Below are 14,759 nucleotides of genomic sequence, written 5' to 3' on the forward strand. Positions count from 1 at the left end.
TTCTGAGAACACAAAGTATGATGGTGAAAGCAAAGATCTCCCTACTTTGAGGAAGGACATCAGAACAGCCTCCAATGGTGTCTTCCATTTTTCCAAAAGTTTCTAAACAGTAACTCAGCTACCTGAGTGTCAATGGCTGGGGTCTGTGGAGCCACGGAAACCCTTACATCAGCTGAATGGAATATTAGTATACTTCTTCTGTTTACGAAAACTCCTCTCACTTAAAAACTGCAGATCCATTACCTAATACCATGAAGTTTCTTAATCTATGTTTAATTCCTCTAAGCTTTATGAAATGTCTTTTGCAGAGGTTTTAGAAGGGGTGGAGCAGAAGACATTTGAGAGTATATGAGGACAGTTAAGTCAAAGACCATTTCCTCCCTCACCTTGTTCAATGATAGAAGAGTTTGATCAAACAGATTATGAATCTTCATGAACACTAACCTGGACTACAAAGCAAGACAAGCAGCAAGACTATTCATTTTTAGAGCATATTATTTATATTATCAATAGAGAATAGTTTCCTAATAAAGAAAAAAATGACTATTTTAAATAATGAAATCATGAAAATTTGTGCTACTGTTGCATAGCAACATGTTTTTCCCCCATTTCTAAAATGCTCTTAAATGCATTTTAATATTAAAACTAAAACTATAAAAGAAGTGAAATGTCCGAAACTACAGCATTGGTTAAATAAATTAGAATCACATGATGGAATTCTGTGTAGTTATTAATTATGTTGTAAAAATATGTAGGGTTATTGAAAATGTTTATAACTTGGAAAGTGAGAAAAACAGAGAGTAACTTATACACTACATTTTTGTGAAGGAAAATACAAGTGAATATGAAATAGTTTGTGCCTAGTGAAAGAATATGATGACATTTTTCTTTGTACTTTCTCTTATTTCCACAATATGCATATTTATGTAATCAGAACTATAAACATACACACATACATATATGTGTGCAACTGAAAGTTTAAAATGAAGATATCTAAAGGAATACATTTAAAATTGCTTTTGAGCAATATTTGACAATTCATGGAAAAAAAAAAAACAAGAGCAGTGAAGGATCCCACTCTCTTATACCTCCTCTGGCCCAAGATCTACTCAAAAAACTTCTAGGAAAGAAACATTCTACAGTTTAGTATATTTTATTGACTATATTTCCCTAGTGTCCCTAAAGCTATTATTTCTTTAGAAATGTGGCATTTTCACTTTGTAGATCTCAAATGTAAAGTAAAAAAGAGAAAATGTGATTTCACCTATTGAAGCTGATAGGAATAAACATGGCGTCCATTAGTATATTAACCCATTTTCATACTGCTATGAAGAAATACCCAAGACTGGGCAATTTATTTAAAAAAAAAAAAAAAGAGGTTTAATGAACTCACAGCTCCACATGGCTAGCGAGGACTTACAATCATGGCAGAAGGTGAAAAAGGAGCAAAGGTACATCTTACCTGGCAGCAGGCAAGAGAGCATGTGTAGGGGAACTACCCTTTTTAAAACCATCAGTTCTCGTGAAACTTATTCACTATCACGAGAAAAGCCCAATAAAAATCCGCCCCCATGATTCAATTACCTCCCACCAGGTTCTTGCTACAACACATGGTGATAATGGGAGCTACAATTCAAGATGAGATTTGGGTGGGGACACAGCCAAACCCTATCAATTAAGTTTTTAAGTGGCAAGAAGACCCCTTCCTGAGGAATTAGCTGTAATAAGTATAAAGTACCTGCATAAAATGTACAGAGGAACATACATTCAGAGCTTGACCAGATCAACAGTCTGTTCTAGCCCTGGCACTAACCAGCTGAGGATGTTTGGTTCAGAGTCTCAATTACAATCAATGGAGTAGTCCATAGAGGGCTTAGGTCCTCTTGGCTAGTACTGTAAAACCTGGGCCTCTATTTTACTAGGTGCTTTACAAATATCACTTCATGGACATTTAATAGAATCTGCAAAACAAATGAAGAAAGTGAGATTAAAAAGTTTTAATAACTTGCCCATGGGTACCCTGCTAATAATAGAATAAATGAAATTAAAACCAGGATATGTGTCTCTTAAATGTCTCTGATTTTCCATTATCCTACCTTCATGGCCACACGACCTTTTACTCTACTTAAGAGACCCCAGTGAGAACCGTCAAGTACCTTTAGAGTACAGAGTTCTTTTTCAGCACAAAACTAGAAAGGACCACACTGCCCAGTGGCATTCTGCTCTGCCTTTGATTCCACCAGGAAGTATTTAGGCCCTGTGGGTGGCTCTGAGCTCACCAGAGGCATTTTAAATCTCAGCAGGTCAATATCCGGTCCCCTGGAAAGAGCTTTTCTTTACACACCTGCTGAGCCTGTCCTCAGCCAGGGGTTAAGAGGATAAAAGGCTCAAAGCAGCAGGCTCATAAAGTCACAGATTAAAAGGTAAATTGAGAAAAAAAAATAGGACAGGGCAATCATTAACAGGAATGTGGATTTGTCCAAAAAATAATCCAGAATGTTCATCTACATAAGCACTTGGGTAACTGAAGTCTATTCACTCGTCATAGGAATAATGATAATAATGTCATTGTATGAAAGGGGGATATAAAATTGTTATTAAAATAATAATTATGGAATTTTAGAGAAAAAAGACTCAGAGATGAACAAGGCTACCTACTCCTTTGTGCTAGATGAAACACTGACTATAAGTGATCAATATCCTACATCAAACTGGCTTTAACAAAAATAAAAGGAATGGATTGGCTTGAACAACTGAAAAGTCATGGGACTGGAATGATGCATTAAATCCATTGCTTCTGTGGTGTGTCCAAATCATACCCACCTACCATTAATCATGGTGGACACTCTACCTTCACAAATGCATCATTGTCAAAGCCGTCATAAGGCTAAACTTGAAGGTTCACCTGCATGCTGACTGCCCAGCTCTCTAACAGTTGTTTCTTAGTCCAGCAAAGCTCAACACTCAATGCGGCTCTCAAATATTTATAATTCCCACTCACTTTCAAAAGTGTGGGAATGAATGAAAAGGATCTCAACATATTTTAATAAGAGAAGTGGGAAAAAAAGATTGTTTCTGACAGAACCAGACAAATCAATTAATCACTGGCAAGCAAAGATAATTGTATTTCTGAGTCTATTAATGCACATCAGGGCTAGTTAGCTAATTTCACAGGGGAGCTGGATGTCGCTGGGCGTTAGGCAGTGATGGGAAACATCAGGTAGAAACGCAAGATGACATCGTCTTTCAGGAAGCACTTGATTTTCAATTCAACCATTTCCACTTTGGTAGAGAAAAGGCAGGTGAGTGTATTCAAAGGAGATTTCAATCCTAACATTTCACTTTTACATCAGCTCTGATAATACTGATTATAGGTCCTTTTTGTGAGACTGTTCCATGGATGAGAACAGAATTTTTCAGTAAAATCATCTAAAGCCACTGGGAAGAAAATCTCCTAAATGATATTGTAAAGAAGGGGAGGAAGAAAGACAGGGGATGAATCTCAACATCAAACAATGAAAAATCTTACTCGGAAAGAAAATCAGTTTGGTTTAGGGTTTTGTCTGAATTAATATTTAAAACCAAATTTGAATTCATTGTCAAGGACAAATGTTAGCTCCATTTCAGCTAACAGTATTAGAAATGCAGGTTCATGCTCTCGTAAATAGATACAAATGAGTTATGGATATACTGATGATTAACAAATATTTATGTAATGAGCTTTATAATTAATTGTTCATTTAGAAAGTATTTCCTTGGGGGAAAAGTATAAATTGAACAGTGAGAACACATGGACACAGGAAGGGGAACATCACACTTCGGGGACTGTTGTGGGGTGGGGGGAGGGGGGAGGGATAGCATTGAGAGATATACCTAATGCTAGATGACGAGTTGGTGGGTGCAGCGCACCAGCATGGCACACGTATACATATGTAACTTACCTGCACATTGCGCACATGTACCATAAAATCTAAAGTAAAATAATAATAATAATAATAATAATAAAAGAAAAAAAAATATGCTACAGATAAAAAAAAAAAAAAAGAAAATAAGACCATTCCATCTGCTTTCTCACTACTAGCACCATGCTGGAAAGCTAACACAAAGTCTCCAGAAGAAGAATCCATAAACAGAGTTAAGATCCAGTGTCCTATTGGGGAAGAGGAGGCTTCACAATCCGGTTATGAAAGTAGAAGTCAGGGTCTCATTTTCTTTATAATAAAGAGGCTAGCAAAGAGAAGCTGAGATTACTTGGCCTATGCAATCTTCACTTAGCCTTAATCCCGTCATTTCCAACCTTGGAATTACCTGGGGAACTTTAGCAAGTGCTGACACCTCGGTCCCACTGTGAAGATTTTTTTACTTAACTGGTCTGGAGGATAAAAATTTCAGTTTTCCAGGAACTTCTAGTACACGATGAAGGTTGAGATTTTCACAGGAACTCTTTCAGCAGTGTTCTTCAACCAGAGTCACCCAGGGAACATATTAAAACACGGTCTCCTAAGCCCCTCAACCAGAGATTCTGACTCAGTAGGTCTGAGACCAGGGCCAAGAATTTCCATTTCTTCTTTTTTTTTTTTTTTTTTTTTTTGAGATGAAGTCTCACTGTTGCCCAGGCAGGAGTGCAGTGGCACAATCTCGGTTCACTGCAACCTCCACCTCCCTGGTTCAAGCAATTCCCCTGCCTCAGCCTCCCGCGTAGCTGGGATTATAGGTGCATGCCACCATGTCCAGCTAATTTTTTTGTATTTTTAGTAGAGATGGGGTTTCACCATGTTGGCCAGACTTGTCTCGAACTCCTGACCTCAGGCAATCCACCCTCCTCAGCCTCCCAAAGCTGGGATTACAGGTGTGAGCCACCTCGCCCAGCCAAGAATTTCCATTTCTAATGTGTTCCCAGCTGATGGGGATGCTGCTGATCCGTGAGCCACCATTTGAGCAGCATTGGTTTAAATAGAACGTTAGGAATTTGGAATCATCTTCTATTACTATCATTTAATGAAGATCCATGTGACTCATCTGTAATTGAATAAATTTTGAAAGAAGAAACAGGAAGTTCAATACAATGAAAGATAAGCTACAATTTTTCTCCCAGTATGCACTAGACCCTATGCTGGGCACTGGCAATGCAAAGTCAAATAAGATCATACCTTTACTCTGAAGAAGCTCACATTGACAGAGAAGAAGGCAAAGCCACACATTACATCTCTAACATTCCTTTTTTGCAGTTTCCTCTTCTGCAGTCTAGAAAGTCTGTGGCAGTTGACACTCACATCCCTACATCTCCAAGTCTAATAAAAAGTATGCTGCAATAAATAAATTCATAAATCCTCTCACCTCCGCCCACTCTCCCACTCTTACTCTTCACTTTAACCATGAGTTGTCATCTTTGGTCTTTCAGGTGGGCTCGGCGTTCTGATATCCAGGTCCCTTGTCGGGCTGACCCACATCCATCCTTAAAGTGACAGCTCTGCTGTTATTTCACTCCGAGACATCTGTTCTGACTCTGCCTAGAGACTGCATTCCTCCGTCTCTGTTTCTTCATAGCATCCCCAGTCTGTCTCAGTGACAAGCATCTACCATGCATATGATGGCCATTTTCTTTTTTCCCTGATTTTAAATTTTAGTTTTAATTTTTGTGGGTACATAGTAGGTATAGATATTTATGGGGCACATAAGATGTTTTAATATAGGCATGCAATGCATAATAATCACCTCATGGAGAAGAGAGTATTCATCTCCTCAAGCGTATTTATCCTTTGTGTTATAAACAATCCAATTACCCTTTTTTAGTTATTTTTAAATGTGCAATTATTATTGACTATAGTCACTCGGTTGTGCTACCAAATAGCAGGACTTATTCTTTCTAATTTCTTTTGTACCCATTAACCAGCTCCACCTCCCTCTCACCACCCCCCACCCCCATATCATTTTTTTTTGACCAAATACCATTACACAATTTGTTGATGGTAGGGACCATTCATCTGATCATCTCCTCAAGCAGTATTGTGCATGGACTATGGTGCACATGCAAGTCTTCATTGACAGCCATTGGTTGAGTGACCCTTTAATTTATGAGACTTTGGTCTGAATGACTTATAGCTGTTTCCACAACCTCAAGTCACCTTCTAAGATATGAAGAAAATGTTGCAAGGTGGATAGCACATGCTGCTTGAAGTCAGACGTTCTGACCTTCTCATTTGTCAGCTGTGTGTACTTGGGCAAATCTTAGCTTGGGGCCTTGGTTTCTTCATGCCACAGAAGTTATACAGAGTCTTGGGGACGTTTTGAGGATAAATTGGATAATGTATAAATGGTATGACACATGGTAGGATTACTTATTATTGTTATCTAATTGGGATATACATACCCTGTAAAAATAACTTCAAGATTTACTGAAATATTTGAACTGATGGTCATTTTCTATGTATATGTCAGTCTCTCTCATTAGCTGGTAAACACCTCAATGGCAGGGGCTCTATCTTTTCATCTTAGTGTTTCTAGAGCTGAAAGCAATAGCATATGCTAACTAATGTCCTTGGGAATGAGTAGATGACCAAATAAAGCATGTACAGATGTGCCTTAGGAATATGGAAAAGCTAGGGATTCCAAAAATCTGGGATGAACACAATAGCTAAATGTCAATATACAGAAATGGTTTGGAGAGGAGGTTATATTGAGCTGGAACTTGTATAGCATAGAATTTTCAAGAGAGATGCTAGGGGGAAGAGGGCCAAGAATTGTCTGATGAGTGAGAGCAAAAAGAAACTGGGAGGGTTTTAAAGAGGGAAGCAAGGTGATCACGACAACCTTTTTGGGTAGTAACTCCATTAACAGTGTTAATGACAGGTTAGAGACAAGGCTGTACTTGTAGTAGTGAAAATTTAGTTGGCATCTGCTAGATACAAAGTACCCTACTACCTTCTCTGCATATATTAATTAATGCCGTAAACTTTCAGATTGCCCCACAAGACAGACTTTGTCACCACCATTTTACAGGCCTTACAATGTTGGGTTGGGGGAAGTTTCCAAGTCCTCAGAGCTCATAAATGGCAGACCATGGCTTCAAATTAAGGTCTGACCCCAAAGCTAGGTCCTCAGTACTTCCCTGCCCCTGCCTTTTTGTCAGCATGAGTCTTACTGCTGAATGTGGGGGTGGGTGACATCCTATGATTCTTGACAACTGGTTTGAGGAAAAGTTTTCCCTTTGAGAATTTGTGTCAGTCCATATAGACTTTGGATGAAGGCATGTTGACTGCTTGCTCAAAGCAAACATCATTACAAGGCAGTGTGCATTCTCAGACTGGAACAAACACTCATGAATATAAATGTGCTAGAAGCAAGGAACTCCCTGATCAGGACAAATTATAGGGCAATATTCTTTCTTCTTTGTCTTTACGCTCCTAACATAGCATCTTATAAAAACTGGAGAGGAGGTTTCTTTCTGGCCAGCTATGTATTAATGAGCTGCAACATTTGGATGGAGGAGATATTTCTCATCAACTACATAAATGAGGTGGAACTTGGAAGACCACAGTCAGGCTCAGTCTGAGAAAGGGTACTCTCCCTCTCTTGCAATCCGCAACTCTGATTTTTACCATCCCAAAGACCTTGTAGAGCACACATTTAATCACACATCCTCGCACCCCAAAAAGGAACCAACTTCCCCAAAATCTACATTTCTTCTCCTTACTAATGTCAGAAGACCATTTGCTTTTCTTCAGAAGCTACCCTGGGGCCCCACCTTGCACACCAGGCTTGGATTGTAGCCATGCCTTCTCCATGGAACACTTGCTGGATAAAGTAATTACACTTCATTTTAAGCATAGCTCCTGTGGGACTCAGATGAGAAAAATACTAGCACTTGAGCATCAGGGATCATGCCTGTCAAGAACACCTCTGGCAAATGCAGAATCCTGGTCGGCATCTTGCCCAGTCTGTCCACAGCTGCCTGAAGGCAGGATCTAGGAGGCTGGTGGTTATCAAGTGCAAGGTTTTGTTGCTGATGAGACCTTAGAGATGCTAGACATCATTACAAAACAGTGTGCATCCACCTGAGAGGTCTAATTCACTTCACCAAAACCACGTCCAGACCTTTCCATAGAAGTAACTGCAATCAAGTGACCCTCAAGCATATGTAGTCATACGATTATGACCTCATCCACATCTGAAGTATGTGCCTAAATACGCACCTTCCTTGAAACCGTGAAATGCTAGCCTTAAGAGCTAGAAGCTTGTAAGAATATTCCTAATCTTCTGGGTGAGTGGTCTCCAACTATTACTGATTTGCATGCTTATCTGTAAAACCATTCTTGAGTATAAAACCCCAATATATGTATATTTATTTATAAATACTATACATATACAATTATCCTCATATATAATATGCATTATAAATATAGAAAAGGGTTTTTTAAAGATGAGAGGATATAATAATCCATGTTTTAAAAATAGATATTTTATATATTAATGGATCACATAACATTCTGGGTTTTTTTCTGAGATGGAGTCTCACTCTGTCACCCAGGCTAGAGTGCACAATCTCAGCTCACAATCTCAGCTCACTGCAACCTCCACCTCCTGGTTCAAGCAATTCTCCTGCCTCAGTCTCCCAAGTAGCTGAAATCACACATGCCCGCCACCACTCTCAGGTGATTTTTGTATTTTTGGTAGAGATGGACTTTCACCATGTTGGCAAGGCTGGTCTCAAACTCCCAAACTCAAGTGATCCACCTGCCTCAGCCTCCCAAAGTGCTGGGGTTACAGGCGTGAGCCACCATGCCTGGCTGATCACGTAACATTTTTGTTCTCCCAAAAAACATTACAGTGGTTCCAAGTTCTGGTTTTAGTTTAGCCTAATTCAATATTAGACTTTGGTGGAGAGCATGGATAAACGAGACACTCCCCAAAAACATACTGATCTAGAAAAAAGGGAAGAGTATCCTAGGCTTGCTGAATAGGTGATGATTTTTATCCTCATTTTTCAAGCTTTTTTACAACTCAACAAGGGTCTATTCCTGTTTTGGATGTGTTATTTTGAAATATTTTGTTAATGGTGATTATTTTGTGTAAGACTGTCAATATCTCAAGCCCCAATATCCATTTAGAATAAGGTGCATTATAAGTATTTATGCTTACAAGTCTATATATCAAATAGTTTTTAAAATATAACTAAATCACTATCTACTTATTGTTAGATAGATTAGCTTATCATCTTTAATTCTTACTGTGTGTATCAATAGGCTTTTGTAAGAAGTAGGATAAATGTGGTTGGTTCTGGCATTTCCTGGTATTTAATATGCTTCTATTATTAATATTATCTTCAATTCATGATTCATCATGGTATTAGACATTTTTCTGTTTGTCTTTTCCTAACTCTTCATAACCAACGATATGAGGGTTAGTGAAGTTAAAACCAGAAATCAATTTAGAGCTGTATGTAACTGGCCAGTTGCACACTGCAGTATTTTGCAGTGTCAGTCTGTGCTACAAACTCCCTCTTTGCTCTTGAGACCTAAGTTACTGAATGGGATTCTGCCATACAGAAACAGCAAGTTCTTCCACATCAATCTGGATTCCAATTATTAGTGAAGCTTGATTTCCATTTTTTTCTTTTTCACCAAAGAAATTGTAAATAGACATTCTAATACTTTCTTTCCACATCCTGATGGCTGTCTTGTGCACCCTGGGGAGAATGCAGCCCACTTTGCACCTTAAATAATAAAATAATATAAAATAATACATGATTTTGAATGAGAGAAGCTTAGCTTCAGCTCCTCACTCTGCTGTTAAAGCTGTGTACTGTTCCACTTCTCTAATCCCAAGTTATCTATCTGGTAAATGAAGATAATACTGCTTAGTTCTACGGTTTGTTATGAAAAGTCAGGAAAAGACAAATAAGAAAAATGTCTAATACCATGATGGAAACCTGACATTATCAAAATCGCTTGCTTTTCTTGTAAATGTGAACCTGAAAAGCAGAGTGGAGTGGTGCCAAAGGAGCTCCCGAAGCAGTAGCACAGCCTGGACTCAGGAGTACTGGCCCCAAGCCCAGGGCTCCTATCAATATACAATGTGACTTCTGATCAAATGAGAGGTGGACCAATGGCAACAGGACTTCCAGAAGGATGCACAGAGCTGTGCCTCATTAAAGCTCAGCCTCTGTGAATGCTGCCCAAAACCCCTCCTCATATGCTTCCTTCCCTGAAACAGAAAGCTGGTCTCAGAACCGTTTCCCATTCTTCTCACTGCCTGGGGTTCAGGTCACCCGCCAAAACCACTCAGCCTCACTGAATTTCATCCTTAAGTAAGTAGGAGTCATAGCACACAAGAGGCACTTGAAGCATTAAACTCAGGGTTATCTTTTTCACAACTGGAGTCTAATCTTGGAGGTAGATTATTAAAATGTACATTGATTCTTAGTCTTCTATCCAGAGATGGTATCTATTTCTTCATTTTGAAGCTGGACTGGCCTTGTGACTTGCTTTGGTCAGTGGAATGTATTAGAAAAACAACTTTATGCAAATTCCAAGACTGAACAACAAGAGATTTTGTGTGTTTCTCCTCCTGATAGCCCAAGCCTGCTGGAGGATGAGAGGCTACAAGCAGAACCACAACAGCCCAGCTGGGAGCCCCAGACCTGTGAGTGAGCCCAGTGAGATCATCCAAGCCACATCTAACTCAGTAGAACCACCCAACTGAGCCCAGTCCAAACTGCTTACTCATGAGCTAAACTAAGTTGTTGTTTTTAAGCCATTAAGTTTTAGAAAAGATCGTTACACAACAAAAGCAAATGGATAGATACTCCTTGTTTTTTATACTAATTTGCTCTGTTAATTGGACACTTAATTCAATTTCTATTAACTTTGCTTTTTGTGTGTCAGTAACATGTCAAAAGTAGTAGCAACCATCATGAAGACATGTAGTTCACGTCTGTGTTTGGTTTCTTATATAACCATTTCACATCTTGATTACTTACAATGAGCCTTGGAGGTAAGTCTATCATGAGGATTTATTGATATCACCTGCATGTGAAATGCCAAATTCAGACTGCATCCTCAAAAGATGAAAGCATTATACTTCAATTATATGAATTGATGTTTGCAAATACCAACATTATCAGTTTTTGAAAGACCTAGGCACAAGTGTTACAATACGTGGTTTTGAAGTAATGGCCTGCATCAGCATCAGTATTGAACATACTGACTCCTTTTTACCACAGCTACACAGGCAAGCTTCATTTTCCATCAATTCACTTCCTGTTAAAATTGACATATGTCTTAGAAAGAGCCACCAAGAAGAGAGTAGGTAGAAGGGAGTGCAGAGGGGAGGAGATGAATTAGCACTTTCCAGTCTCTGTCAATATCTGGTTTGTTTTCAGATGCAATAAAGGTTTGGATTTTTGACTTGGCAAGAAAACACAATGAAAATATTTTCTTCGTTAGTCCCAAATTTCCTATAATCTGACTTCCCCACCTCCACCTTCTTCCACGGAAACAAACAAACAACACACACACACACACACACACACACATACACACACACAAATTGTAAAGCATACTTACCCTCTCTGAAAGAGATCCACATTATAAAATTTATGTAGCTCTACCGAAAACTCAACCGTTCCTTGTATTTCAGACATGATCTTTTCGGCTCATTACCTGAAAAACAAGAGAGAAATTAACAGTTTGAGATCACATCAGCCACTCAGAAAGAACCTGGCTTTTACAACAGGAAACCAATCTGACCAACAGGACCAACAGGAGTAGCGTGTGTCCACTGAACGTCACCACTCAGGGTTCCTTTTATGGAAAAAGACACGGAGAGACAAAAATGACTTGCCTACTGTCACAGCTTCTACCTGGAAGGGCCAGGAGGCAGACCCAGGTGTCCTAACTCCAAAGCTGAGCTGGTCCCCTGCCCTTTCCTATTTGTCAGTACCATGGAGACAACAACATCCCGGCCGAGAGCACATCCTTCATGGCCAAAGGCAGAAGAATCCTTGCTCTACCGCTTTCCAGCTGTGTGACCTTGAGCAAGTCACTTAACTTCTCTCATCTTCAGTGTTCTCATCTGTAACATGAGGACTGGTAATAGCACATAACTTTGATAGATGGTGGGAAGAGAGAATAAATATGCCACATTGAGCTCGTTGCACAGTCATTTGTGTAGTACCATTGATAATAACAATTTAAAATGATTTTGTCATTGATATTATAAATGCGGTCTCTAAAGACTGAAGGTGGCTGGAGTGATATCAAGCATGGAACATAGAGCATGTGGGTGCTGCTGCCAGGTAGATGTTTAACCCAACTTGACAGGTTGATAATTTTCCAATTAGTTGTTACTGGGGGTCAGTAACAAGAGGGTTGAATGGAAAAGATGGGAGGAAAAAAACATTAAAACAGTCCAAGTCTGGGATGAGAAAGAAACCAAGAGGTACATTTAAAGCAGGCTGGGTTTTCTGAGAATATGAAAGCATCTAGATACCAGGAATGTGATGAAAGGGAAAGAAGCTTACTTGTATTGAGCACCTACTATATTCTTGGTGTTGCATAAAGTATTCCATGTAAGTTGCCTGATTTTTTCCAACAAGAATTTTGTATTATTCTTGCCCCATTTTACATGCAAGAAAAAAGGACCAGAGAAGCTCTGACCTGGAGCCACTTTCTAACTCTGCAATGTGCTGGTGGTGTGGCCTTTTGTAACACCCTCCCATTCTCCAAGCCTGTTTACTACTACGTATAACAGGGATAATGCAAGCTACTGAGTAGACTCCTGATAGGATAAGAGGTAATGACTTGCAATATACCTGGCACCTAGCAGGATCTCAAGACCTGGTATGACCTCTGTGAAGGGAGAGAATGAGAGAGAAGGAGGAGAGGGGAAAGGAAGGGAACACGTGGCTCTGTCACCTGGCAACTGGTGATTCACACTTGGGTCTCCTTCCAAAGCCCCTCTTTCTGCCCCCAGATGCCTCAGGGACCAGACCATTCTTGTGGTTCAGAGCGCAACCTCACTGCAGTTAACAGGGTCAGGCTAGGCCAGATCCCACAGATAAGAACAGGAGAGATTAACTGGGCCTTAACTGCATCTCAGCTCAGGCAAATGTTTCATCCAGGAAATATTTCTAGAGATTCGGAAGGCTGCATACCAAATTAAAATCCTCAGAATCAGCCTCTATAAATTCTGCAAGACAGAATTTCAATCTGGCAAACATGGAAAGGCCTGGCTCACAAAATGTGCCAAAAACCCATTTCCCTAATGAAGAGCTGTGGAGGTGCACCCTGGCCCTGCCCAACACACCGGAGACAGTCAAGGTCAGAACCCAAGGCTCAATTTTAATCCCAAGTCATTTCCAGTCAAAGCCGGATGGAGGAGCAAGCAAATGGAAGCCACTCTGTGCTTCCCTTCATAATCACATTAAACATCAACAGCTGCATTGTCCTCAATTTCTCATCACCCCACTCAGTCTGAATCCTCCAAAAACTCCGAGCTGGTAAAACCATCTGACTCCTTTCTTGGGGTTGTCAGATTTCCATTATCCCCAGTTCCCCTCCTGATCTCTGATCCTGGGGAGGAGAATATCTAGAAAGAGAGACAAAGGGAGAGCAGAAACAATGCACCCCAACAGTGCCAGCCTATCATATACTACACACTGATGGGGGTTCCATGCATGACTTCACACAATCCTCAAAAGCCCTCTGCATGAGTAGTATTGGCCCCGAGCCACACAGACAGTGGTGCTGTTCAGGCAAAGAGTGCCTATCCAGGAGCCTGGGTTTTCCATCTCCTGCACTTACTGGCACAATAGCTGGGACCATGTTTTGGGGTAGAGTTAATATTTAGAAGACAATATTTAATGCATGGAGAATACCACACAGAACATTCTTTTCTCCTTGAAAGATGCACCATACCATGCTGTTGTTCAGGATGAATGGGATAGAGTTCTGGAACTTGTAAACACAGACACAGCTTCTTGGTGGGAAGTTGCCTTTTCCTTTAAAATAGCATGTTAGGCATTACAACCAAACACCCATAATGCAGTGAGGAAGATGAGTTCCCATGTAAAATAATTTTGGTTTTTGTTTGTTTGTTTGTTTGTTTTTGAGATGGAGTCTCGCACTGTCACCCAGGCTGGAGTGCAGTGGCTCCATCTCGGCTCACTGCAAGCTCCGCCTCCCCAGTTCACGCCATTCTCCTGCCTCAGCCTCCCGAGTAGCTGGGACTACAGGCACCCACCACCATGCCTGGCTAATTTTTCGTATTTTTAGTAGAGACGGGGTTTCACTGTGTTAGCCAGGATGGTCTCGATCTCCTGACCTCATGATCTGCCCGCCTCAGCCTCCCAAAGTGCTGGGATTACAGGCATGAGCCACCACGCTCCACCCCATGTAAAATACTTTTAAAACTCTGTGTTGATTTTGCTGGTAACATCCTTGGTCCACTTTGTGGTCAGTAATCTAGAGCCATTTGTCTTGGTCCCAACCTTCTCCCCTTCTCTTTCCATCTGAAGATTAGTGGGAAGCTATCAGAGCGGTGGTTTTCAGGTGTGGTCCTCAGACCAGTGGCATCAGCAACACTTTGTTATGAATACCAAGTCTTGAGTCCCACACCAGACCTACTCAGTCAGAAACTCCCACGGGTGAGGTTCAGGGATCTGTGTTTTCACAAGTTCCCCAGGGAATTTAGGTGCAAACACTAATTTGAGAACCACTGGCCTAAAGACAAGGGTTTTAGCATTAACCAGACCTGAAGAA

General features: G+C 40.3%; 1 protein-coding gene across 7 annotated transcripts in view; it reads right to left on the bottom strand.

Annotated features, from left to right (window-relative positions):
- The window catches only part of FAM135B (family with sequence similarity 135 member B), a 364,859-nt gene that overhangs the window by 227,201 nt on the left and 122,899 nt on the right, over positions 1 to 14,759 (bottom strand). For all 7 annotated transcript variants that reach the window (XM_054498901.2, XM_054498898.2, XM_054498894.2 and 4 more), the window contains one exon: positions 11,565 to 11,660. In XM_054498901.2, the coding sequence (XP_054354876.1) occupies positions 11,565 to 11,641 (77 nt within the window). In that variant the 5' untranslated portion in view covers positions 11,642 to 11,660. The remainder of the gene's footprint in view (positions 1 to 11,564; positions 11,661 to 14,759) is intronic.

Source organism: Pongo pygmaeus, chromosome 7 (assembly GCF_028885625.2).
Source record: "Pongo pygmaeus isolate AG05252 chromosome 7, NHGRI_mPonPyg2-v2.0_pri, whole genome shotgun sequence".
NCBI lineage: Eukaryota > Metazoa > Chordata > Mammalia > Primates > Hominidae > Pongo > Pongo pygmaeus.